Source organism: Sardina pilchardus, chromosome 23 (genome assembly GCF_963854185.1).
Source record: "Sardina pilchardus chromosome 23, fSarPil1.1, whole genome shotgun sequence".
NCBI classification, from domain to species: domain Eukaryota; kingdom Metazoa; phylum Chordata; class Actinopteri; order Clupeiformes; family Clupeidae; genus Sardina; species Sardina pilchardus.
Window position 1 is genome coordinate 19,153,735 of NC_085016.1, and position 23,858 is coordinate 19,177,592.

At 46.9% G+C, this 23,858-nt stretch overlaps 1 protein-coding gene across 4 annotated transcripts in view; it reads left to right on the forward strand.

Annotated features, from left to right (window-relative positions):
• nrp2a (neuropilin 2a) overlaps positions 1 to 16,297 on the forward strand; it is a 73,081-nt gene extending 56,784 nt beyond the window's left edge. For 2 of the 4 annotated variants that reach the window (XM_062528320.1, XM_062528319.1), the window contains 6 exons: positions 1 to 134; positions 5,100 to 5,359; positions 6,022 to 6,118; positions 7,936 to 7,968; positions 14,818 to 14,880; positions 15,970 to 16,297. The exon at positions 1 to 134 is cut by the window's left edge and continues 22 nt beyond it. In XM_062528320.1, the coding sequence (XP_062384304.1) occupies positions 1 to 134; positions 5,100 to 5,359; positions 6,022 to 6,118; positions 7,936 to 7,968; positions 14,818 to 14,880; positions 15,970 to 16,271 (889 nt within the window). In that variant the 3' untranslated portion in view covers positions 16,272 to 16,297. Of the gene's footprint in view, positions 135 to 5,099; positions 5,360 to 6,021; positions 6,119 to 7,935; positions 7,969 to 10,162; positions 11,863 to 14,817; positions 14,881 to 15,969 lie in introns of those variants that run through there. The other 2 variants (XM_062528321.1, XM_062528322.1) reach the window with 2 other exon arrangements.
• Positions 16,298 to 23,858: the final 7,561 nt, after the last annotated feature.

Below are 23,858 nucleotides of genomic sequence, written 5' to 3' on the forward strand. Positions count from 1 at the left end.
TCAGGAGGGGGTGTGTGACTTTGAGCGGGGATTGTGTGGGTGGACTCACGACCCGGCCTCTGGTCTCGTCTGGGCCCTGCACGTCTCCAGCAGAAGCCCCACACCCAGCCTGGACATGGCCCTGGGCTCCAACAGTGAGTCTCCTGCTGCGCACAGTACCTACAGACACCCTCCCACGCACACAAATGCACACACAGATAGCACCCCCCACACACACATACACACACACATGCATAAACATATTGACAAAAGCACATTCACCTTCCCACACAAACAAATGCACACACAAATATTACCCCCCCCACATCCACACACACACACACACACACACACACACACACACACACACACACACATGCTGTATATAAAGACACATATACACACACACATGTACTGTATAAACATTGACAAAAGCCCACTCATAAAATGCATTACCACTAGACTTATATGTGGATAATACGAGGCAACTTTTTGAGCAGTGTTGTTGGGAACCACATCATGTGTCACATCATACTGTATTCAGGAAACTGAAGGTTAAAGGTGTCAAGAAAGAAAATGATGGTTAAAATTCTGAAGAAACGTAAGGTTAGTTGGGGGGGGGGGGGGGGGGGGGGTTGGTGGCTTTAGAAAGTGACACCTCAAGTGACACCTTTAACCATCAGTTTCCTGATCAGCAGAATACACAGAAACCAGGAAATATGATGCAAAATATGCTTAGTGGAACATGCAGTCATTGCCATGGCAACCATTAGGGTTTTGGATTACCGTATTGTTTTATCTGAAAATGTTCTACACGTTCGCCAAGTTCCATGCCTTTATGAAAGAATTGGATCTAATTTTCACGTATCTCCTGTTCTGTGAGAGTTCAGTGAAACTGACCAAGGTAAAGATTTTGGCCACTGACCTGTGAACAAATAATTCCAATTTTGGCATGGTGATATGGGAAGGATTCATTAATTGAATATAACAAAAATAATCTCTGCAATTGGTTTTGGGTTGGGTGATTTTTTTTGCCTAGACTAAATGCCCTTCCTTGCAAGAGAATAATGGTTTTGGGCCAGTGAGTGTCCATATTGTGCCGTCATGAAACATACAGTAGATGTGCATAGGTAAATGGACAAAAACTCAAAGAGCCTTTGCCTTTCTGTTGTTTTTCCTGATGAAATGACTGGATTGTAAACACATTCAAACATTCGTTTACAGTCCTGTGCATCCACAGCTTTGTTTTACAAATTTCCTCTCCAGTAATTCATCCATCATTCCCACAACTATTTGTGTTGCTTTAGGACAACCACTTTTCTTTGCATCCATTGACAGCCATCCTGGAGGCACACACACACACAACCCCCCCCCAAATGTGAGGTTCCATGTGGAACCGTTTGAAGACCACAAAATCTGAGGCAGAGTGTGTTCTTAAGCATCCCACTCCCCCTCCCCAATACACACACACACACACACACACACACACACACACACACACACACACACACACACACACACACACACACACACACACACACACAGCCAGCCTGGGGCAGCTCCCTCTGAGGGGGATTATAGATGATTATGTGGCTGTCCTCTTCTGGTGACACGTTGTTTGTGCGAGCTCTCCTCCGCCCTCCATCCATCCATTCCTTCCTGCCTCCTCTCCCTCCCTCGATCCCCTCGCGGTCTGCTCTCCACATGCCGGAACTATCCGCATGCCTCCGCACTCCTCTCCACACACACTCGCCTCACACGCTTTCGGTGACGACGCTCTGTCACGATTGTGTGCTTCCTTTTTCCGCCGCACTGACGCCGTGTTGTTTTCACACCTTGGCTCTCTGTACCTGCATATCTAAGGTATTCAACCCCGAAGGCAGCTCAGTTTAGCCAATGAGCACTTCAGTCATTATAACTGAGGAGTCCAAAATTCAAAATTTTCAAGTATTTTTTTTTTTCTTAAATATTTCATTATTCCTTGGTTTCAGTCATGGTTGAAATATACTTAATTGGGTGATTATTCAAATCGATCTGTTTTACACTCAATTGAGTATTGCTTAATACATTTTATTTCAGCTCGGCTGAATGTAATTTAGTTTTTTTACATCATACAGGAGCTATTCGGCCCTTTTGAAGTCAACAAGGAAAGGGTTAATGCAAAGAATCTAATTGGTTTCAGAGCTGCAGAATCTTATGGAAAAGCGAAATTCCCAGCAGGGCATTCTGGAGCGCTCCACTACCTCGCAGGCAGGTCTTCGCATCCTAAGTAGACTTCCGTGTACTTAGTGCCTTCTTGAAGAAATCATTATTCATTTCCTTTTATAAATACCCAAGATCAAAAAGCGACATTTTTGCTATCTTGAATAAAATATGCAGGTTTTTTTTTAGGGAAAAGCCTTGGGTTTCTGATATTGTTCACTTTTTCCACACGTAGGGCAAAGGGATTGTTATCCTAACCCTGTTTAAAATTCATTGATTTTGATGTATTTCAAACACGTTCGCTGGAAGATTTAACAATCCGTGGAAGAGGTTGGAAGGGTGTCTGGGGATTTCTCCGGCATTCCGAGGTACTTGAGCGGAATCTCACATCCGAGTCAGAGTTCACCGATTCCCCCTCACCACGGAGGACTAATGTAATCGCTCGGAGCACCGTTGGCTGCTTTCTTTCTCTCTTGGGCTCGGTCCAGATCGTAGTTGACCCCAGGTGTCACACATTAAGATGTTTCTAGAAGGTAAGGGATGGGAGGGGGTGTTTACACCTGTATACCCGTTAGGGCGGGGGGGTGAAAGGGTTCGAGCACATAGGCCTAGGGGGCTGCATTCGCCCACACACTTTATACACTTTCGCCCACACACTTTTTAACACTCATTCTCAAGTTCATCTCTTTAGTCTCTCTCGATCTGGTTCACGTCCCATTTTTGCATCTCCCTTTCCAGCCGCACATCTCTTCATGCCATTCATGTTTCTTCTGTTCTCTGTGTTTCTATTGTTGTCCTCTCCTTTCTTCTGTTCTGCGTATCTCTCTGTCTTCCCCTCTCCCCATCATTTTTTTCCACTTTCCTTCAGTTGCTATCTCTCCATCTCACTCCTCTCCCACTGTGCATCTCTCCGTCTCCTCTATCTCTCCCTCTCTCTCTCTCTCTCCCTCTCTCTCACTCTCACATTCTTGCTCCAGCAGGAGGCTGTGAAAATGGATTAATAATGTATGACCAGCTTATCAAAGCACACAGGAAACGGAGGGCTCGTTTGCGCTCGTTTACGCTCCCGTCTGCCGAGCGAACCGCCAAGTGCCAGGGGGTAGGAGGAGGAGGAGGAGGAGGAAGAGGAGGAGGGGCATCAGGGAGTGTCGAGGGAGCTGCCCAATCAGACACCGGGATCTCCCCGTGTCTTTAATGGCAACTGGCAGCATGCCGGTGCTGGCATTAGGAGATCGTTAAGGGGGGAAAGATGGGCGGCGTACACCGTGGCCGTGTGTGGTTTATGGCACGGCAAGCGGCGATCTAGCGGATGCACAAGCACATTTGCAAACTAACAAACGCGTGCACACACACACACACACACAGAGCTACGGGCTGACAGCTTGGATGGTGCGTCAAGCACATGTTCAACACTTAGCATGGTGTTGGGAAGAGCCTGTGGACACCCTGTCAAAATCCCCAGTTGGTGTCTATACGTTCCCTTTTTTCTCTCCCTTCATCCTTCTTTTCCTCTACCTCTCTCTCTCTCTTTCTTTCTTTCTCTGTCTCACACACACAAACACATACACACACACACACACACACACGCACACACACACACACACATACACCTCTTTCCATCTTCCATCACTAGTTTCCTGACGGAGAGCAGATGGAGTTGAAATGTCATCTGCAAAGCAGATGCTGCTCTCAGCATATTCTTTTCCGAGATGCTGAAATGTTTGTTACTTTTTATGGTGATTTATCATGATCGCTGCTACTCACACACACTCAGTTATGGCTTCATTATCAATCAGAGAATCAAACAAAGCATGTCAAAGAAACAACACAGAAGAAAATAGTAATGCCGTTACATCCTCATTAAAAAGGTCCATTGTCTTCCGAAAATAATTGTATCAGGCCGTATTATCCTAACACCAACTCTAGAATTTTACATTTGAACACAACAGCTATGCTTGGTCAATACCTGTTTCATACACACACACAGTTCTTTTGTCATTCAAAATGGCATTGTCATTCATTTGAAATTGACATTAGCAAAGAATTCTCCTACCTCTTTAACAAAGCAATTTCTCTCACTCTCACTCTCTCTCTCTCTCTCTCTCTCTCTCTCTCTCACATACACACACACACTCTCTCTCCCTCCCCTCACTCTCATTTGCACACTCTTGCCCACACCCTCACACACACTGAGAGACAGGTGATTTAATCAGCATACCCGCTGATGGCGTATGGTGGCCCAGTGGGGCTACTTATCTCACAGACAAACCTGTTCCAGCCGACTGCCTTCTCAAAGCTTCAGTCTCCTCCACTCCACTGCCTTAACGGGGCTGAGGAGAAATCCCAGGCCCAATTTACAAACTAAGCAACTGTCGCGGTAAACAACTCTGGCTGACACAAACATGTTACGTCTGAGGCAGTTGTTTTTTTGTTTTTTTTCCCTTCTTCCTTCATCTGTGGAAAAGGGAGAAAAAAAAGCAGACTGACACAAAGTCCTTTTGGAAGAAGCCGCAGGGCTTGTTTGTATTTGTACCCTTCAAGCCTTGCTTTTGGACAAGCTATCTGAACCCTGTGTGCGCCTCCTAGTAAGAGTCATTTTTTGAGCTCTGCGGGGGGTCAAAGGGGATTCCAGAACATTCTAAACCAATATGTCACACACTAAATTCTACCATGTATTTTGAATTTGCTTTTCCCCATTCACATTTCCCATTCTTATTACAGAATATTGATTCCATGTGAGTGGCTTTAGAATTTGGATGATTGTGGTATTCATGCCTGAGCGAGTCAAAAAGGGTGTGAAATGTCATCAATAAATTTGAACAAATTGAATTAGTTTAAGCACACACTTGCACAACACAATGTCAACGTTTCGACTCTAGACAACGTTAACTCTCCACAATCTGTGCTCTCTCCCTAAGGTCTGGGGAACTACCTGTACATGGAGGCCAGCCCAGAGATGGAGGGCCAGCGAGCCCGACTCCTGAGCCCCGAGCTGGGGGCCGACGTGGGGCCACTCTGCCTGCTCTTCTCCTACCAGCTGGTGGGGCCAGGGAGCTTGCGGGTGTTCCTGAGGAACCCCCACCTGGAGGAGACCCTGCTCTGGTCCCTGAGAGGAAACCAGGGCCCCGTGTGGAAGGAAGGCCGCACCATCCTCCCCCGCTCCCCGAAAGAGTTCCAGGTATGATGGCATTTCCCGTGAACTTTAAGAAAATGTTATATCAAAGACAGCAAAAATGTCATGCTTGTTATTTATCTTTTTAAAAGCTGAAAGTTCAGCTACTAGTTAGACAGCTACAGTACACCTACAGTAGAAGGTGTACTTTGAATTTTTTTGTCCTCCATGAAGATCAGGAAACCAAATGGTACTGTCTGCATTTACAGTTAGTCACGTTGCCTCAATAGTGTTCTATAGCCTCTACATTTCAATGATATTTGTCATAAAGTCAACCACTTGCTGGGTGTGAACGTTTTTAATAGCAATTGGAAACCTGGAGTGATGGAGAATTTTACAGATGAAGTATTGAGGTTTAATGTTTCAGCTGGAGTCCCTTTGACAAAATCGTCCATAAGGGTGATAAATTGTGTGTGTGTGTGTGTGTGTGTGTGTGTGTGTGTGTGTGTGTGATTAGCTGTTGCTAGACTCTATTCTCCAGTGCCTCTTCTTTCCCACTGTAAAACAAAACCTCGTTTTGTAGTTTTCTGTTCCCAATAGATCAGCTTTCACCAAGCACACACATATCTCTATCCATACATGCATATGACTCTCTGTGCCTGCCTGTGACCTTTGCCCTCCATGGGTCCAGTCTCCTCAGTCTCTGTCTGCGCTGTCTCCTGTGCCAGGTGGTGATTGAGGGGCTCTTTGAGCACAGTGGCAAAGGCCACATCTGGATCGACAACGTCCACATGAGCGTGAGCACGCCGCTGGAGGAGTGCACCCGTAAGTCCCCGTCCGCTCACACACACATCTGGAACCCCCTCGTCCGGCCCGTCCGGCCTCTCTCTCACACACACACACACACACACACATCATCATCTCCCTCGTTCGCGAACATGTCCCTCACTCCCGCTCTCGTTTCCTCTTTCTCATCACTTCATCCCCACAATTGGGGTTGTCTCCTGTCTGCTGGTTCACCCCTGTAGGCCAGTTGTACTCCGTCTTCTCCTCCCTTCCCATCTGCTGCTCATTCTCTCTCTCCTTTTCTCTCTCCCTCACTTCTTTCTTAATGCTGAGGCCTGTGTCACATTCCTTGCCTCCTCTCTCTCTCTCTCTCTCTCTATCCCTCTCTAGCTATTTCTTTCCCTCTCTTTCCCCTTCTCTTTCTCTTGCTCTCTTTGAGCTTACCACCCACCACCACCCACCTTGCTGCTGTCACTCTCTACTTCCTCTCTCTCTCTCTTTCTTTCTCTCTCTCTATCCCCCTTCCTCTCCTCCTTCGCTGTTTTTCCCTACACTCTGAACTGTCACTTGCTCCCGTGAGCAGAGGTCTCTACCAGTCTGCCAGCCAACTCCACTCCACCCCCCCCCCCCCCACACACACACACACACACACACACACCTCCCACCTACCATCTCAGCAGTAGCTGACACCACCCCACTGTGTCTCTAAGAACAAAATTACCCACATGAAAGGACAGGGAAGAGAGCAAGTGACACAGCACACACGCGCTCACGGAAAAAAAAAAAAGTGAGAAAGTGAGGCGAAAAAAAAAGAATGCAAGAAAACTAGGCCATATAAGCCCCATGGGCCCGGAGATGCTAATCTGCATCGTTCTACCCCTCGATATCTCTCTCTCTCTCTCTCTCTCTCTCTCTCTCTCTCTCTCTCTCTCTCTCTCTCTCTCTCTCTCTCTCTCTCTCTGGCTGCACTGTAAACAGACTGTCCCCAGAGCAGAGATTTTCAACTCTCCCACCAGCGAGTCACTAAATAGGTGTGAAGAGGTTTCTGCTAGTGCACTAATGCTAGTGCCAGTCTCAAAAACCTTAGGCAAATTGGGTGGGTTCTGACCAAGAGGTGCCAGTCGCCTGTCGTAAGCAGGTGCATTGGCGAAACTGGGGAAGTGCGGACGTCATGCTGGCTCTGCATATCAGGAGTTGTCTGGGGCTGAGGGGAAGGCCAAGGAGACCTAGGAATCCCTCGGCACCGACACACCAGAATTACGATCCCTTCCCTCTCCACCTCCCCATGCCCCCCCCACCCCCTCAAAGCATGCTGGGAGTGCTCTTATCGAGGAGCGCAGTCGGGCTCGGCGCTCCTCCCTCCTGCGCTCTCCCCATCCTGCCAAAAAAAAGCCCTCCCTGAGCTCCCCTTCTCTCCTCCTCTCCCCCCCCCTCCTCCTCTCCCCCCCTCTCCTCTCCTCCCTCCTGTTTCATCCTCTCCTCCATCTGCACTGGTGTAATTGTTTGCATTCCGGTCATTTGCCTGTTCCACTTTTGTAGACGCTCGTCTCCTGTCTTCCGCTCGGGTCGGTGTGTGTAGACATGTGGCATCGCAGCTGCACGGCCGCGGAGCCAAGTGTGCAAAAACAGAAGCTAAGCCCATACTGGAACGTGTACCAACCAGTGCACATAGACCGTTAGCAACCACACGCTATCAGCTCAGTTACTAACAACTTACTTAATAGGCCTTCAAACTTCACATTTGATTGTCTGTCATTTCAAATGCCTGGGCTGATATTCATCTCTCTTTCTCTCTTTCTCTCTCTCTCTACCTATCTCTCTGTCTGTCTCCCTGTTTCTCTTCGTCTCTCTCACAGAGCCGCTTTCTTCGTTCCCTCCTGTTATTCAAGGTGAGTCGGAGCACCTCTGTTCCTCTCTTGCCCCTTACGTCCTGTGTGAATGGTTGCATTCTGTGCTTGCTTAGTTTGGGGAGTGGTGATGGCACTGTCTGGGTGTAGAGCTTTTGTGCTTTTGTTTTGGTTTGATTTGATTGTAGCTTGGTATCTTGATAGTGTGTGTATGTGTGTGTGTGTTTGTGAGTGTCCTTGTGTGTGTGTGTGTGTGTGTGTGTGTGTGCAAGAGAGAGGGACAGAGAGAGAGAGAGAGAGAGAGAGAGAGTGTGTTTGTGTGTTTGGAAGCTCCCAATTAACATTGTCTCGATGAAAATCAGCTACCTGTAATGTTATTAACATCACACCCCCACCTGATTACCAATCATGCAGTACATCTGAGTCACACACTGTTTTGTGTGCAACACAACACACATTCATATATGAGCACACACACACACATGCACACATAAACACACACACACACACACACACACACACACACACACACACATTTATATACATATGCGTGCATACACAAACACACACACACATACACACACACCAGCACATGCATGGTATATGGCATGTGCTCAGTATACTGTATGCATTTTTGAATTGCTGTGTACATACTTACCAGTAAAAGGAGAAGCCTCACTAGACCTGCTTCCCCTCGTTATGTTTTTATTTGTTATGAGTTTGATATTGAGCTTCGATTTGGAGTGAGTGTCTTTTTCTGACAGCTCTGATAGCTTTAGCAATGGTTTCCTTGCTGCGTTGTGTCTTGCTTTGCTTCAGTAGCTGTGCGATCTTTACCCAAACACAGGGTGTGTTAGTCAGACGTCTCAAGCATACATCCTTTGTTCTCCTTAAACAATCTCATTAGTCTTTGTCAGGAGCAGATCCTCAACTGGTTGCTCTGGTATGTGGGAGGCCTAATAGCAACCACATTTAGGTTTAAGACAAAGAGCTCCTATTCTCTGTCAGTTAGAGCCCGATGCACAACATATTGGCTGTTTCTGTATGTACTGAGTGATAAGAAATATACTTAACACGTCTCAGATTATTTTTAACGTGCAAAACGTTCAGACAGACTTATGGGGGATGTCTCAAATGGTGAGTTAGTGTTTGAACTGGGCACAGATGAAAGATGTAGGTACAGTATGATGCTTGCAGTGTTCCTTGATGTGTTGGATCATGGTGGCTGGTGGCCTTAAACAGTTTCTATCAGACTCTCTGCGTAGGACCCTTTACTTGCTGTGTCTCAAACCCCAAATCCTGTGTCAAATCTCTGTGCTTTTTGGAACCGTTGGCATACTGCTGGAAGATTTTTCCAAAAATATGTCATGTCTGTGGTGTTGTATTGTAGCCTGCCATACATTTCAGCATTTATTCCCCACCCAAAGTGCTATTTTTTGAGGGTTTTCGAAATAGAGTCAGGCCTTTCTCTTCTCTTCCTTTGAGGTTTCTTTGAGGCAGCCTTGCATCATGCGTGGACTGCACGTATGAAAGCCAGCTGAATAGGCCTTTCAGGCACGTCGCTGCTGGGACATCGTCCATCAAAATCCCCCTGCAAAACATGCTTTTCTTTTCATGCGCCTTCAAGGAAGAGCTGTGCATTACCCCTACAAACGCACCCCCCCTCCCCCCGTCTAACACACACATACGCTTGCCAAAAGGGTTAAGGAGCACTGAAAGAATTCGGTCTTGGCTTGCCTTGGTCAGATTTGTGTTGAAATGAAGCAAAAAAAAAAAAAAAAAGCAACATAAAAAATCAAAATGCTTAAGGAGTGGGTCTGCATGTGCTTCTGCTTGACTTCCTGACTCCTTTGATTGGTTTTTGAATGAAGCCCCCAAATGTAGTTTGCATCCGTTGAAAACCCCATAACGGTCCATGTAAAGCAGGACAACCAGTTTGTGGTTTTTGGAGAGTAACTCTTGAATGTCTTTTATATGGCTTTTTATGCAATAGCAAGCCCACAACATTCAGCCAACTGTTAAACCATTTTTATATCTCCTCAAAATTCCCTCATGCACTGTAATTATTACTGGAACATGAAAACCACAAACCTTGTCGGTAAAAATTAATGTTAAAGTAAGACTAACTGGTGAACTCTTCACGTGGACCAGCTATGGGCCTTAGTAGTAGCTCGCCAAGCACTCTTGTCCTCCCTCTTTTCCCCCCAAAGCCCACTGTTGTGTATGTCTCCACCAGGGGGAGCCCTTCCTGACGGGAGTCACCCCACACTAGCCACCCGCACAGTGCCGCCCATGCCCCCCAACTGGTATTACATACTGGCGGGCGGAGGCGCCATCTTGATCCTGGCGACCGCCGTGCTGGCCGTGGCCATATGCAGCCAGCGGCGCCACACGTCGGCCCAGAAGAGCCTGCCGGCCGCCGCCTACTACAGCCCCCAGACCTCGCGCTACCCCGGGGGAAGCAGCAGCGGTCGCCTTGGGCCAGATCCAGCATTGACAGTTTGGCTCGACAAAGACGACGGCTGCTCCCATTACTGACTGAGCCGGCGGGGGGGGCCGGAGAACGCTCAACGCTCTCCCTCCTCCGGACTTCCTGACACTTTCTGAACCAATCGGAAGCCGAGGAGACAGTGAGAGACGATGACGATGACACGAAAAAACCAAACCCCAAACTGTGAACCTCACTTTTACACTGAGTTGGATCATTGATCAGAAATGTACATTGGAGAAAAAAAAAAAAAAAGAAAAAAAAAGGCGGGAGCGGTGTTTCCACTCGATGTGTTTCCTCTATCCTCTCAATGGATGCTGCCGTGGCAACTGTCTTAGACAACAGGAGAAAAGATCCTACTTATAGATTTCCTTTAGACTCTGAGTCTTTCTCTGTCTTTTTTTGTCTCCCTTTGTTCGCGCCTTTCGTTGTTAGATGCTGTTATAAGTCCAGTGGAGCTGTCTCGGCCTCCACAGCTAAGCCTGTTTACTAGAGACGCCGCAGCCAGAGAGAGAGAGAGAAAAAAAAAATTGGCACGTTTCGGCTCTGGGTCTTTCGGTTCTGCCTGGACCGGTCCCAGCATGGACGCGCTGAGCAAGGGTTTAAATCCCGACTCGGGACAGTTGCAGTGCGAGCGAGTGTGTGTGTGTGTGTGTGTGTGTGTGTGTGTGTGTGTGTGTGTGTGTGTGTGTGTGTGTGTGTGTGTGTAAGTGTGTGTGTGTGTGTGTGTGTGTGTGTGTGTGTGTGTGTGTGTGTGTGTGCACTCGTCAAATAAAACCAGACCTTGAGAAATGCACTGTTTTGAGGAGGAACGGGGTGCTTGCTAACTGCTACAAGGTCAAGCATGCTGATTTTTTAAATCATGGGAAGGCAAACAGTAACGTGCCATTTTGTAAGTCAGTGATCTAAACACTGTCAAAAAAATAATTCACACCCATGCAAAGCGGGAAAGCACCTTTAGGAGAGTTGGTCCGTGGGGTAGAATTTTCCCTACGATACTGTATTTTGTTTCCACGAGCTCAGCACCTGTGAATCATTTGGACGTGAGTTATAGCCATGTGGCCAGTGGAGAATAAGGAAAACAGGCGGTCTGTTGATAGTACCTCGGAGACTTTCAAACAGATAGTCTACTAGGAGCTACAGGCAAAACATGACAATGGAGGTTGTGTTTGTGTAAGTGAGTCTGATTTTAAACAGACCGTGTTGGCCCTGGAGGACGGAGAGAGAGAGAGAGGGAGAGGGAGAGAGAGAGGAATTTATTTTTTCCCTTTAAAAGCCAACGGTTTGTACTCCGAGGTGTAATTTTAAACAGAGACAGTTACCATATGTGCTCCCCGTCTCAGAATACCTGAAGAGATTAGGAAGCGAAGGAGTGATGGAAAAAGAGAGAGATGGAGAGATGGAGGTGTGTGTGTGGAGGGGTGAAGGATGCAGGTGATGTGATGTGAGGTGGTTGGGTGGGGGGGGGGTGAAGGAGGGGTGAGGGGTGTCTTGCCACAAAAAGCATCAGCATGCGTTCTTGTTTCTCTTTGGATCCTCGGTGACAGCAACCTACCGCCTTTGTTCCCCCATGCCCCGGCGCTTCACAACACTATCATGTGTGGGCGAGTATTATTCAGAGAGAGAGAGAGAGAGAGGGAGAGAGAGAGAGAGAGCCTGTCTGCTGAGCTCCCTGATAAAAAAGAAACAGAAGAGAGAGAAAGAGGGAGAGGGAGAGAGAGAAAAAAAACATCGGAAAAAAAATTCCCAGATAAACAAAGACAGCTGCTCCCCCTCACCACCTACTTCCCTAATGAGGGAAGAGACAACTCCAGACCACGACGGAACAGACTAGCACAGCACAGCACAGCACACAGCACACAGCACACACACACACACACACACACACACACACACACACACAGCTGGGAGCCATTTTGCTTAGCCGCTAGGGTGTGCGGGCAGCCCTGCAAACGACACAAAAAAACGAGAAACAACGCCTTTTATTCAGACGGAAAGACGAGGAAGTTTGCTCCTCGTCCGTCCTGTCCGCGGCCACAACGTGCGGTCCTTATGTCCGGCCTTATTGTGGTCATCTGTGAGTAACGTATGCACTCTTAGCCACTCCACAGTAAGAGGTATTGACAAATGTATCGACTAATGTCTCATTAACCTCCAGAAGATATCATTAGAATGGGAGGAGGAGAGCAGTACTGAGAGAGGCATACATTTCAAAAGCCCCTTTATTATCCTTTTTGTTGTGAGGGAACCAGTTTGCTTTTTGCTTCCCCAATTTATTTGCTGATGTGCTGTGTAGAGTACATATTTTGTCAATCGCTAATCATAATTGCGCTTTTGGCGGCGGACATCTCTCGGAGGTTAGGAGTGTGCCGGCCGACGGTTCGGCGTGCCGACACGGCTCACCTGGCTCTGCCCCCCCCCCCCCCCCCCTCCTGCTCTCACCTGTGTGCCGTCACCATGGGAACGAGTGCGGGGACGGAGGGGAGTCAGAGGGAGACATGGAGGCTTGGCTCAGGGAAGCGCTTAGCTTTGATTTTTTTTTTATCCCTCTCCCTTTTTCGAGATGGAGAGCCGCGCTAAGAGATGTTTTGGCACTCCCTCGCGACGTGCTTTTAAATCAACCTGAGGCCCAGTGAAGTACCTCTGCTTAAGTCTCTCTCTCTCCCTCTCTCTCTCTCTCTCTCTCTCAGCCCCTCTCTGCGCATTCTTTTCCAAGCTCTTAATATTTTTAATTAGTTAATGGACCAGATAGCATTTATTAAGGCTGCCGTTACAGGCACACACATCCCCCCCTCCCCCTCCCCCACACCAGTTTTCCTTCTTCTCCGCGCCTCGCGTTGTCCCTGGAGACCGCATTAATGAGTTAAAGCTCCCTCAAGACTGGCGTTCGCTCTGCCGCCGAAGGGGCACCATTCCAAACCGTCGCTCCTCTCTCTCTCTCTCTCTCTCTCTCTCTCTCTCTCTCTCTCTCTCTCTCTCTATCTTGCTACCCCAGCACAGCATATCACCTCTCTCACACACACCACACATACAGTACACACACGCACTCTCTCTCTCTCTCTCTCTCTCAAACACACACAGGGCTCACAGGGAAGAGAAAGTGAAGGGAAAAGAAAGAGACATTTTTTCGTGTCGTTAGTGTAAAAAGAAAAAAGGCGCGCGTGGGGATTTAGTCCACCCGTCAGCTGTCTCCATGGCGCAAGGTGACTCATGCGTTCTGGTCCAGGGCCTCAGAGGCGGAGGATCATCACCAAGCGTGCCACTCGGAAGCGGTTGCATATATTTTTCTCCCCCCCCCCCCCCCCCCCCCCACGCCCCCCTCCCCCCCTCGTCTAATCGTGTCCTGAACACATATCACTCAACGATGCAACCCACGGCCCCCCTCTAAACTCGCACGGCTCAGCATCTCCTATTGATTGGTGTGCCTGGCGCACAGGCTTGGACGTGACACTCTCCGCTTGGATGTGTCAGGGGGGCGGCATGCATAAACAAAGATACAGAACCATCTCCCGCTGTGGAGTTCTCAGGCTGCACACTCGGCTTTTGTTTTCACTTTGTTCGTTGTCCACGACCCAAGTGTGGGGCGGGCTAGAACAATGGCAAACATATTTAGCGTAACAGTGGCAATGCTCTCTGTAAAGACGACAGTGATGATGATGATGATGAGGAGGAGGAGGATGGTGGCAATGAAGATGAGGATGGTAGTGTTGATGATGATGATGATGATGATGTTTATGACGATGATGATGAAGAAGATGATGCACTTTGTTAGCATTACGAATGTACTCTAAAACTTCAGTAGGCTGTACCTCAATCTTAAACTGCATTTCCTGTGAAAAGGCAATATATCTACACATATATATCAAATATATACATGATGAATATTTTTGCTTGATGGATTTGACAGTCTTTGGGATGTTTTTGGAATGTACAAAATAAAATCTTATTTTTCTACTACGCTGGTTATGCAAACTGTGTTATCGTGTGTGTGTGTGTGTATGTGTATGCACGCATGTGTGCGTGTTTGTGTGTGTGTGTGTGTGTGTGTGTGTGTTTGTGTGTGTGTGCATGTTTGATAGTGTCTTTGTCTAAAAAAATTTGAAATTATCCAGAATGCAGTAAGTGAAAGTAGATTCCAGATTCATACAAACTCACTTCAGAACTGCTCACATCCAGGCAGACAGCGCTTGCGTCTTTCTGTGTTTATTGCTATTCTTTCATTTGACGGTAATTCTCAATCTCAGCCTTTCCCAGTTGAAAATAACTCGGCCGTCTTTTGTAAACCTCTGAGCACAAAGCACATTTGAAGCTGCATTCTGTTATCTAATCTCCTGATGGACTCTTTTTTTCCTGTATCTGGAGCATCGGTTCAACATGGCGTTTCTCTTCCTTCTCGCCCACAGAAAAGAGGCCGGTGGAGATCGGAGATAGCCGACTGCTCAACGGTGCCGATCCTGTCAACGAAGGTACGATCCCTCCGATGTAACCCCTCTCTGTCAGGTGTCAGTAAAGCCCTGGTAAAGCTCGGCCGACCATCAAGACAGTGACAGTTTTAGCTTTGAATATGTGAACATGTGCGATTTCATACAATTTTTTTTTTTTGTATAATATATAAATATTGATGCACGGATGTGATGAATAGATTGGCACAAGACAAGATTCCACAGTGATTTGCATAATGTTTCAGAATTCTGTTGGTGTTTGTATGAGAGCATCAATCAGGTCCCACCAGCACACCCCCCCCCCCCCATCCCCCTTCCCCCACCACCATCTGCATAGACGCCTGCCTGTGAATCCAGACTTTCCACTTGTTATCTGCCGCCTTCTATCTTACTGTCAGCCCAAGTATGAATTCATCTGACTCATAAAGCAGCCTTTTGTTTTGCCCAGAAATCATCGCTCGAGCCTGAGTCTGTTCATCTCCTGTCGTTTCTACCGCCATCCCTCTTTTCCTCCCATTCTGGTCTCGCCATCAGACATTAGCCCAAATGGGAAATAATTATGCCATCGCTTTCACCCCACACTCCCCTGGTTGCCAGGCATTTTAAGGGCCTGTCTAAGCACTTAGGCATAATTGGCGATTCCATTGGTGAAATCACTCTACTTAACAGTGACTATGGCAGTTCCTTGTTGGGTCCCTTGCGATTTTATATTATTAGCAATAACATAACCACACAGAGGAAACATCACTGCCAGCATTAGTTGTATTGCATTTACATTAACACCCACTCTGGTCGGAGGTCAGTACTGGGAACGCATTTGGCTGATGGCACCTCAAGAGCAATCTTTTCCCCATCATTAAATATGAGAGGAAAATGGACCGCTACCTAATTTGCACACACACTTACACTCATCCACTGAATGTTCATGTCTAAATGTTCTAAAAAATATTGAAGATCCGTTGCGGAATACAAACACTATTGTGACTCACCCTTCTTTCATTCTCTCAAGGATTATGGTCTTATTCTTCCAATGAAACAGCAACGCTGTGCGTTGGTTGTTGTTAAAGATAAATCATCTGAGTGTCATCCATCTGTCTCTCCCCTTTTGCGCAGGTTTCCCGTTTGTGGAGTGGACCACGGCTCCTCCGTCGGAGCTGCCGGTGACGCGCGTGTCGGAGAAGGACAACTCGTGGCTGTACACGCTGGACCCCATCCTGCTGACCATCATCGTGATGAGCTCGCTGGGCGTGCTGCTGGGCGCGGTGTGCGCGGGGCTGCTGCTCTACTGCACGTGCTCCTACAGCGGCCTGTCCTCGCGCTCCTCCACCACGCTGGAGAACTACAACTTCGAGCTGTACGACGGCATCAAGCACAAGGTCAAGCTCAACCAGCAACGCTGCTGCTCCGAGGCCTGAGAGAGGGGAGGGGGACGACGAGGGTGGACGGAGAGGAGGGGGGGGGGGACACAACGCAGGGAGGAGGAGGAGGGCTGACCAGTGGTGCCCCGATCTCTCACTGCTCCTCTTCCTCTTTCTCCATCGAGATCTCCACGGCAACGACTTCCAATGACCGATCCCACCCCAAAAAAACAGACTCCTCTTAAGGAGGTCCTCAGAGACCTGGTTTCATCTCTTGATTGTCCACTATGCCTCGTTAGACTATGAAAACCAGTACTGGTGTAACAGAGGGGGCCAGTGGATCGAGCTGCTTTTTTTGTATGTCGTGACTGATCTTGGCAATCAAGATGAAATGTTGCAGGCCATGGAAGTGTCTTTGAGTTGACTAACTTGGGCACCAAGGAAAAGAGAGAATTTTGTTCCCTGCTGGAGAGAAAATGTGGGGATGCGTGGACTCAAAATATCAACACATATCAAGTTTATGCCTATTCCAAAACAAAGAGAAAGAACTATTATATAAAGACTCCACTTAGATTTCTGAAGGTCTAATTTTTAAGAAAATCATGGACTGTAAGGAAAGGAAGGAAATGTTTTCAGGGTTGGCGCAAGTTTTCACCTGGAGTAGTATAAATGTCTAGACACCTAGGCGTCGATTGTGGTTGCTTTTGTGGTCCATCCTTACTTTTTTGGACTTTGTTGAGTACCTTTTGTCCGCTACTTTCCACTCATCCTCTGCCCTCACCACAGTCCAGTCAGACGTCTGTGTTAATTTTAGATGCTCCCATCTTAGTGCTCCTTCACTTGATTGTTTTAGCTCCTACGAGTTTTGTGTTTTATATTTTGGTCAAATTGCCAATCTGTAAGAGAAGATGGAGAAATAAGAAGACATTTTTTAACAAAGAAAAACATTCAACCTGTGTTTGTCACGAGAAGAATAGAGAGTTGTAGGCTTAGGTGTGAGGCCCTGTATACTGTATATATACTGTGGTTTGTGTGTAGAGGGAGGAGGGAGAAGGATGGAGACATCCACACACACACACACACACAAGCAAGTAAACACACACACACACACACACACACACACACACACACACACACACATACACACTTGCCCTCTCTTTCTCTCTCTCTCTCTTATCATCTGAAACAGCCAGGGGATTTTTTCAGTGCATCCTATGGATTGCAAGGACTGGAAGATTGGTGGGCCAAAGGGCTTCAGGGCTTTTAGAGACCGCAGCCGGCAAACACACGCACACACACACACACACACACACACACACACAGATTAACTGGGAGAGGCAGAGTTAGGAGGGGAGAGAGAAAGATGGTGAGACAGAGAAACAAAGAGAGAGTGAGACGAAAAGACAAACAGAGAGAGAGAGAGGGTAGAAGGATAAGAGGAAAGAAAAACAACCATATACTGAAGTTCTCAGTTGTCCTCTCCTCTGCTTGGCCAAAAAAGATGGAGGTAGAGAAGACTCTAGAAGAACTTGAAGGGTGAAGAATCTGTGAAGAAGTGGAGGGTTGAAAGTCAGTAGACTGAGGCTCGTATGAGGGTAACACAGACATTTTAGTTTCTCACTGAAGCCCTCCATGGTTTGAACTGTGTGGACTGCTGGGCCCTGCCCTGCCTTGTCTGGTTTTCATAGCCTTCATCTTTTAGTCTCCCTGTCAGCCGTTTTCTCACACTCACCCCCTTTTTTTAAGAGCCAAGGTTAACAGAACACAGGTTTGCGCGGTAAATCGGGACAGGCTCCTTTTGTCAGCTCCTCTTAGGAGACAGACAGAAGGTGTAAATCTCGCTTTGGTTCTTTAGGAGATAGGCTGTCTCATCTGTAAAATCACGCACACACTTACATAAGCAGACCAAGCACACACACACACACACACACACACACACACAAACCCACGCATACACACCAACACACACACACATACAGACACGGATAGACAAAGCACACACTTTTGCAACATGAGACACACACCGGTTGGTCCTCAGTGCTCAGCATGTGGCCAGAGTCTGCGAGCGCTGGATGCGTTTCGGCTGTTCTGAAACGGGGCCAAGCACGAGCTTTACCGGGCCAAGGGGCTAAGGTGAACCTCTGGCCACGGAGCGTCCCATCGACCCACACCCCCTTCTCTCGTCTCGGAGACTCCCATCACTGGACAGACTTTTTTTTTTCCAAGTGCCTTGGAGCTTCTCTTATCTACAGCCTCGGTTCCAGAACCCACGGAAGGTTCCAGAACGTCAGATGGAAAAAATGGAAACGTTCTTAAAAGACTTTTAAAAGGACTGCTACAAATAAAGGCACTGGTCAGACTTTCAGTTGTTTGGAGACTTTGTACAGAAATGTGCTTTTTATGATGATGAGTATTGTTATTATTAATATTATTATTATTTAATAAAGGATTGATAACATAATCTATGGTTGTTTGGGTAGCCTTTAATATGTTGTGAAGAGAATGAGTGAGTGGGTGAGTGAGTGATTGTGTCATTGTGTGTATGTGTGTGTGTGTGTGTGTGTGTGTGTGTGTGTGTGTGTGTGTGTGAGAGAGAGAGAGAGAGAGAGAGAGATCTGCTATTTTACTGTACAAAGACAGCACTGAGCTACTCAGCTATTCCAGGTTACCAACACATGACCTCCCCTTCATGTATATACAGACACAGATAGACACAAGCCCACACACCCACATGGCGTTGTCCAGTCTAGTCCAGTCCACCACGGTCTCTCTCTCTCTCTCATCTCCCCATGGGGTTCCCATTAGCAGGGACCTGCAGTCGCCTTCATTTAGCCAGCCCCCCAACATCAAAGCTTTGAAGTGCCCAACTGTTCCACCTCCTGCGTCCTCTCTGTCAAGCCTAGCCGCTCCCCCCGACCCTTTTAACTCTTTCCTCCCCCTCCATAATGTACCTGCTATGAGTGTGTTATCGCTCACGACTCCTCTGTTCCAGTGCTGTAATGTATGGGTTAATCAGTTTACCTAGCATGTGTGATAGCACTATTAGCATTTATGGGCTTTAATTAAAGCTCAGTTTGTATAAGATGGGTGTTAATGGTGCATGGCACTAAGATCATCTAGTACTCAATGATTTAATCAATAGCCTACTGTATGTATAGAACATTTATTGTAACATTTCTATAGACTCTTTACCTACCATGGCAGCCCAGGTATGTATTATATCTGTGTGTGGGCTTCGTAAGAGCACTTGAAAGTAAGACGATGCACCATTAATAGCTCTTTAACAGCCATTGCAGGGACAGAAAGGAGAGCTGTTTGGTTCTGCTCCGCAACAGCTGAAAGGAAATCAGGATAACAGGGTGCTGTCCTTTTGATTCTCCCTTTTTAAAGTGAAAAACCCATTACAGCCTTTTCATCCTCTTATGCTGTTCGTCCTTCACGGCAGATATGAAAGCAGTGTTGGCGCACAGGTCACTGAAGAGGCGAACCGTTTACCGGCGTTTAGCGTTACTACAGAGAGGAACATAAAACAGCTAAATAATGATAAACAAATTGTGTGGAACACTAATTATTATTCTAACAATGTAAACCTATGGAACTGTATGTGTTTGTGTGTGTGTGTGTGTGTGTGTGTATGAGTGTGTGTGTGGGTGGAGGGGGGGGGGGTGGCTGGGGGTTGGGTCTTATCATTTAAGTTCAGACAGTAATAACAATTAATCGTTAATTACACGGTAATAAACAGCACTTGTCCCGTGTACATGTCCAAGTGAAGGTGATGGTCCGTGACATTGCTGACCGCCCCACTGCTGCTTGATATTCTCCGGGCTACAGCTCGCAGCCGTGGGGATTGTAACCATGGTGACAGGTTGCTACAGTCAGAAAGATCAAGCCCGGGAGAGCCTGTGTTCTTTACAGGGGGGGAAGGGGGTGGGGGGGGAGGGGTGGGAGGAGAAGCATGAGGTGAAGCCAGCGGCTGTTAAAGACATCACTTTCACGAGGGCCACGAGGGCCGCCACATCTGTTACTGGTCTCTATGCGTCTGCCTCGGAGCCGAACGGCATCCAGAGGTGATGTGGGGGCTCTCCTACCCTGGAAATCCAGAGTTCTTGCGAGAACACTATTTGAATTGTGGCTGAATTTGAAAACTGGGAACGAGCAATGATGCAAGTTGCATTTACCCCAACCATCGGGGGTAACAATCAAATCGGTGTATCTGATATAGGCGGGCCAAAGGCTAAACTGATGATGACACCGCTGCATCGTTCAAACTCAGTACACATTAGTCATAGTGTTATCCAATTGTGTTGAAGTCCGGAATCAGTTAGATTAAACATTGGTCTACTGTTATCCAATTGTGTGCAGTGACATTTTCAAATGCACGCTTGGTACCTCCCCTCGAGTTGGGCCATTACATTATTCGTGGCCAGACCCTTAATCTGAAAGATTCCAGGGTCTGGTTTACAACCAGGCTAGGGCTCTCCACAATGTCTTTCACAAACATACAGTACACCTTCACCAAAAGTTAGTTTTCAAAATGCTCTCATTTCCTTTTTCAAATTTCCCTACATTTACTGTACCCATGAAGGCAAAGCTGAAAAAAAGGTTGTCCGTTTAGACAGGGCTTCCCTTCCCATTTAATCAGGTTTGCCCATTGTGTGTGAACAAGCTCTTGTGCAAATAAATAAATCATCTTGGCACAGTGTGTGTATGTGAGTGTGGTGGCGGGTTATAGACATTATAGATCAAAGGGTCATTATGGGCAGACCAGGGGCCATTGTTCAGTCATTGACTTCAGTCCCTTCAACATTCCTTCACATCAAAGCCGTCGGACCCTTGCAGGGGGAAGTGATTGATTGTTCCGTAATCACTTCATTGCGTCACGGACTGATAGATGCCTGTTGTCCAAACAAGGGCAAATGAGCGAGGGATGCGTGGAGGAAACGAGGGATCAGAGGAGGAGGTGAAAGGGGTGAGTGCGGAATTAGTGGCAGACCCCGTGAGCTAAGAAAATTGTTACCACCTTCCGTACCCACATGCAAGAGCAGGGCCACCACTAAGAGGGGAGCGGAGGGGAGGAGAAAAGCGGGGAAGAGGGAAAAGGTGATGGGGAGGAGGAGATTTTTGAAAAGAAGCAAGCACACAGAAGATAGGACAGGAAAAGGGAAAGGGGGATGAAAGAAAGGGAGGAAGAGAGGAGAGGAGAGAGCACAGAGGAAGAAGGGAGGAATGATAGGGAAGCGAAATGACATCTCGCTGTACTTGACAGTGAGTAGGAAAACATGGAGACAAATCAGAGCTATGCACACACACACACACACACACACACACACACACAGAATGAGAGAGAGAGAGAGAGAGAGAGAGAGAAAAGTCAACCAGGGGAGAGACGAGGAGGGGGGGGGGGGGGGGGGGCTTCTGTTTTCCAACCCAAATTCACTCCCTACTTTTTGGTTTCATAAATGTTGTTTTCCCTCCTCCCTATCAGATTGAAACTCGGGGGCTCCCTGGGGGTCTCGCCTTCCTTAGATCAGAGAACAGAGGGTCTCCCCTCTAAAAGGGGGTAGGGGGTGGCAGGGCAAGAGGGGGGGCATCAAAGTGGTGCAGTATATTTGGGAAAGACGATAGGGCTGAGGCCTCAGCTGGATGGAGGGTCGGGTGGGGGTGGGGGTGGGGGTGGGGGCGGTGGGGTGCAAGGCCCAGGCAAACAACAGGAAACATCCCGAACACACAGCTAATTAATCTTCTGGGATTGTGTAATACAAAGCTGTGTGTGTGTGTGTGTGTGTGTGTGTGTGTGTGTGTGTGTGTGTGTGTGTGTGTGTGTGTGTGTGTGTGTGTGTGTGTGTGTGTGTGTGTGTGTGTGCGTGTGTATACAAACAACTCAGCGAAACTCTAGCCATCATACATCTAAGAGAATCACATGACCTTTTTGTGTGTATGTAAATGTGTGTGTGTGTGTGTGTGTGTGTGTGTGTGTATGACTATCTGAGCGTTTCCGTATGGAGAAAAAAAATGCTGAGCAGAGTGCTTAAGAGGAAAGTATGTTGCTGATTTGAGCCATTTGTTCCTCAGAGACATCCTTAGTAAAAAACCTTCCCTTGGCTAATTTTGGAACTACACTTACAACCTCCTTCACATTCACAACAAAAGAAGAGTAAAAATAGTTTCATAATAACAAACAGATAACTTCAGATAGTTTCTTCCTATTTTCCTGTCCATTCACCATGTTGTTTGTAAGGTTTTCTAGGGGCGCCAATAATTGTGACAAAAATCCTCTTTATAAGATTTTTTTTTCTTTTCATAATACATTTCCCTCCTTTCAAAATGTTGTTTCTCCTTCAGTGTTTTTAAAGCAACACTAAAGAGTTTTTTGTACCTTAAAATAATGTTTCCAAAATCATTTGAGTAGTTCATCATCATCAACTCGTAACAGGGTGAACGGCACTTCTGCATTCACTTAGCGGCCCTCTGTCAGCTATAACCGCACTATGTAACTTTACCAGATCGGGTATAGCGTAGATGTAGTTAGATGAAATGAGACATAACATAAGATACTACAAATTTGACTTGCTTCAATGTTGCAATACATCATACTTTCAAAAAAGCATGCAACATACTCCCTTGTCTGTGGACATCGTTATTAGCTGGATAAACAAATAGCGTGTGTGTGTGTGTGACAGAGCAGTGCTTTAGTGTTGCTTTAAACTAACATAAAAAGCCAGATGATTTTGTATGCCTATCTTAGGCTACTCATCCATACCAGGGGCGCCAATGAATAGGGGTTTGGGAGGTTGTGGGAGAGCGCTAAATCTGATATAGCATTTCCAAAGACTGATAAATAACAAAGTAAAGTATATTCTCTGTATCAGACAAGGGCAAAAAAATCCTTTGATTCCAAAAGACGATTTGTGGGCTGGAGTAAGTGACAGCTCCAACCTCCTGTGGGATAAGTGGATTTAATGTAAGGAGCTACACTTTCATCTCCATATGGCATCACTCATGAGTCTGGGTGGATGGGAAGTCTGACACAAACGTACCCTTGAATTGATAAATGGTCTGTACTTCTATAAAAGCAGACGGATTCAATGAAAAGAGATTGAACATGCACATCTTTTACTGTACATCAACCTCCTAGTTTGCAAAAGAGAGATCCTTGTTGGATTGACTGTTCTGATAGATTCATAAAGAGTCAAGTCAGTTTTAGGTTTCACAAATGTACTTGGAATGTAAAATGGCAGTTTTAACCTTCTGCTCTGCATCCTTTTGATAGACTTTCCAACCCAAATCAATTTACCACACAAACTGGTCTAACATACAGTGGCTACATCAGAGTGACCTGATAAATCTTAGTCTTTTCAGCAGTCATAGTTACAATGTCTTTGGTCATATTGGTATTTATAATTATGTTTCACTGAGGAGATGAGAGGGAAAGTCACCCTCAATGTCCTCATCCAACCCCCAGCCGTGTGACCACAAGTGAGTGTTAGTGAGAGAGGGAGCTGCTGGGAGCAGAATGCATGTCAGGACTACCAGACCATCTCATGTACACACACACATGCAAACTCAGAGAGAGAGAGACAGAGCGAGAGAGAGAGAGACAGAGAGAGAGAGAGAGTCATAGAGAGAGAGGGAGATGAAGAAAAA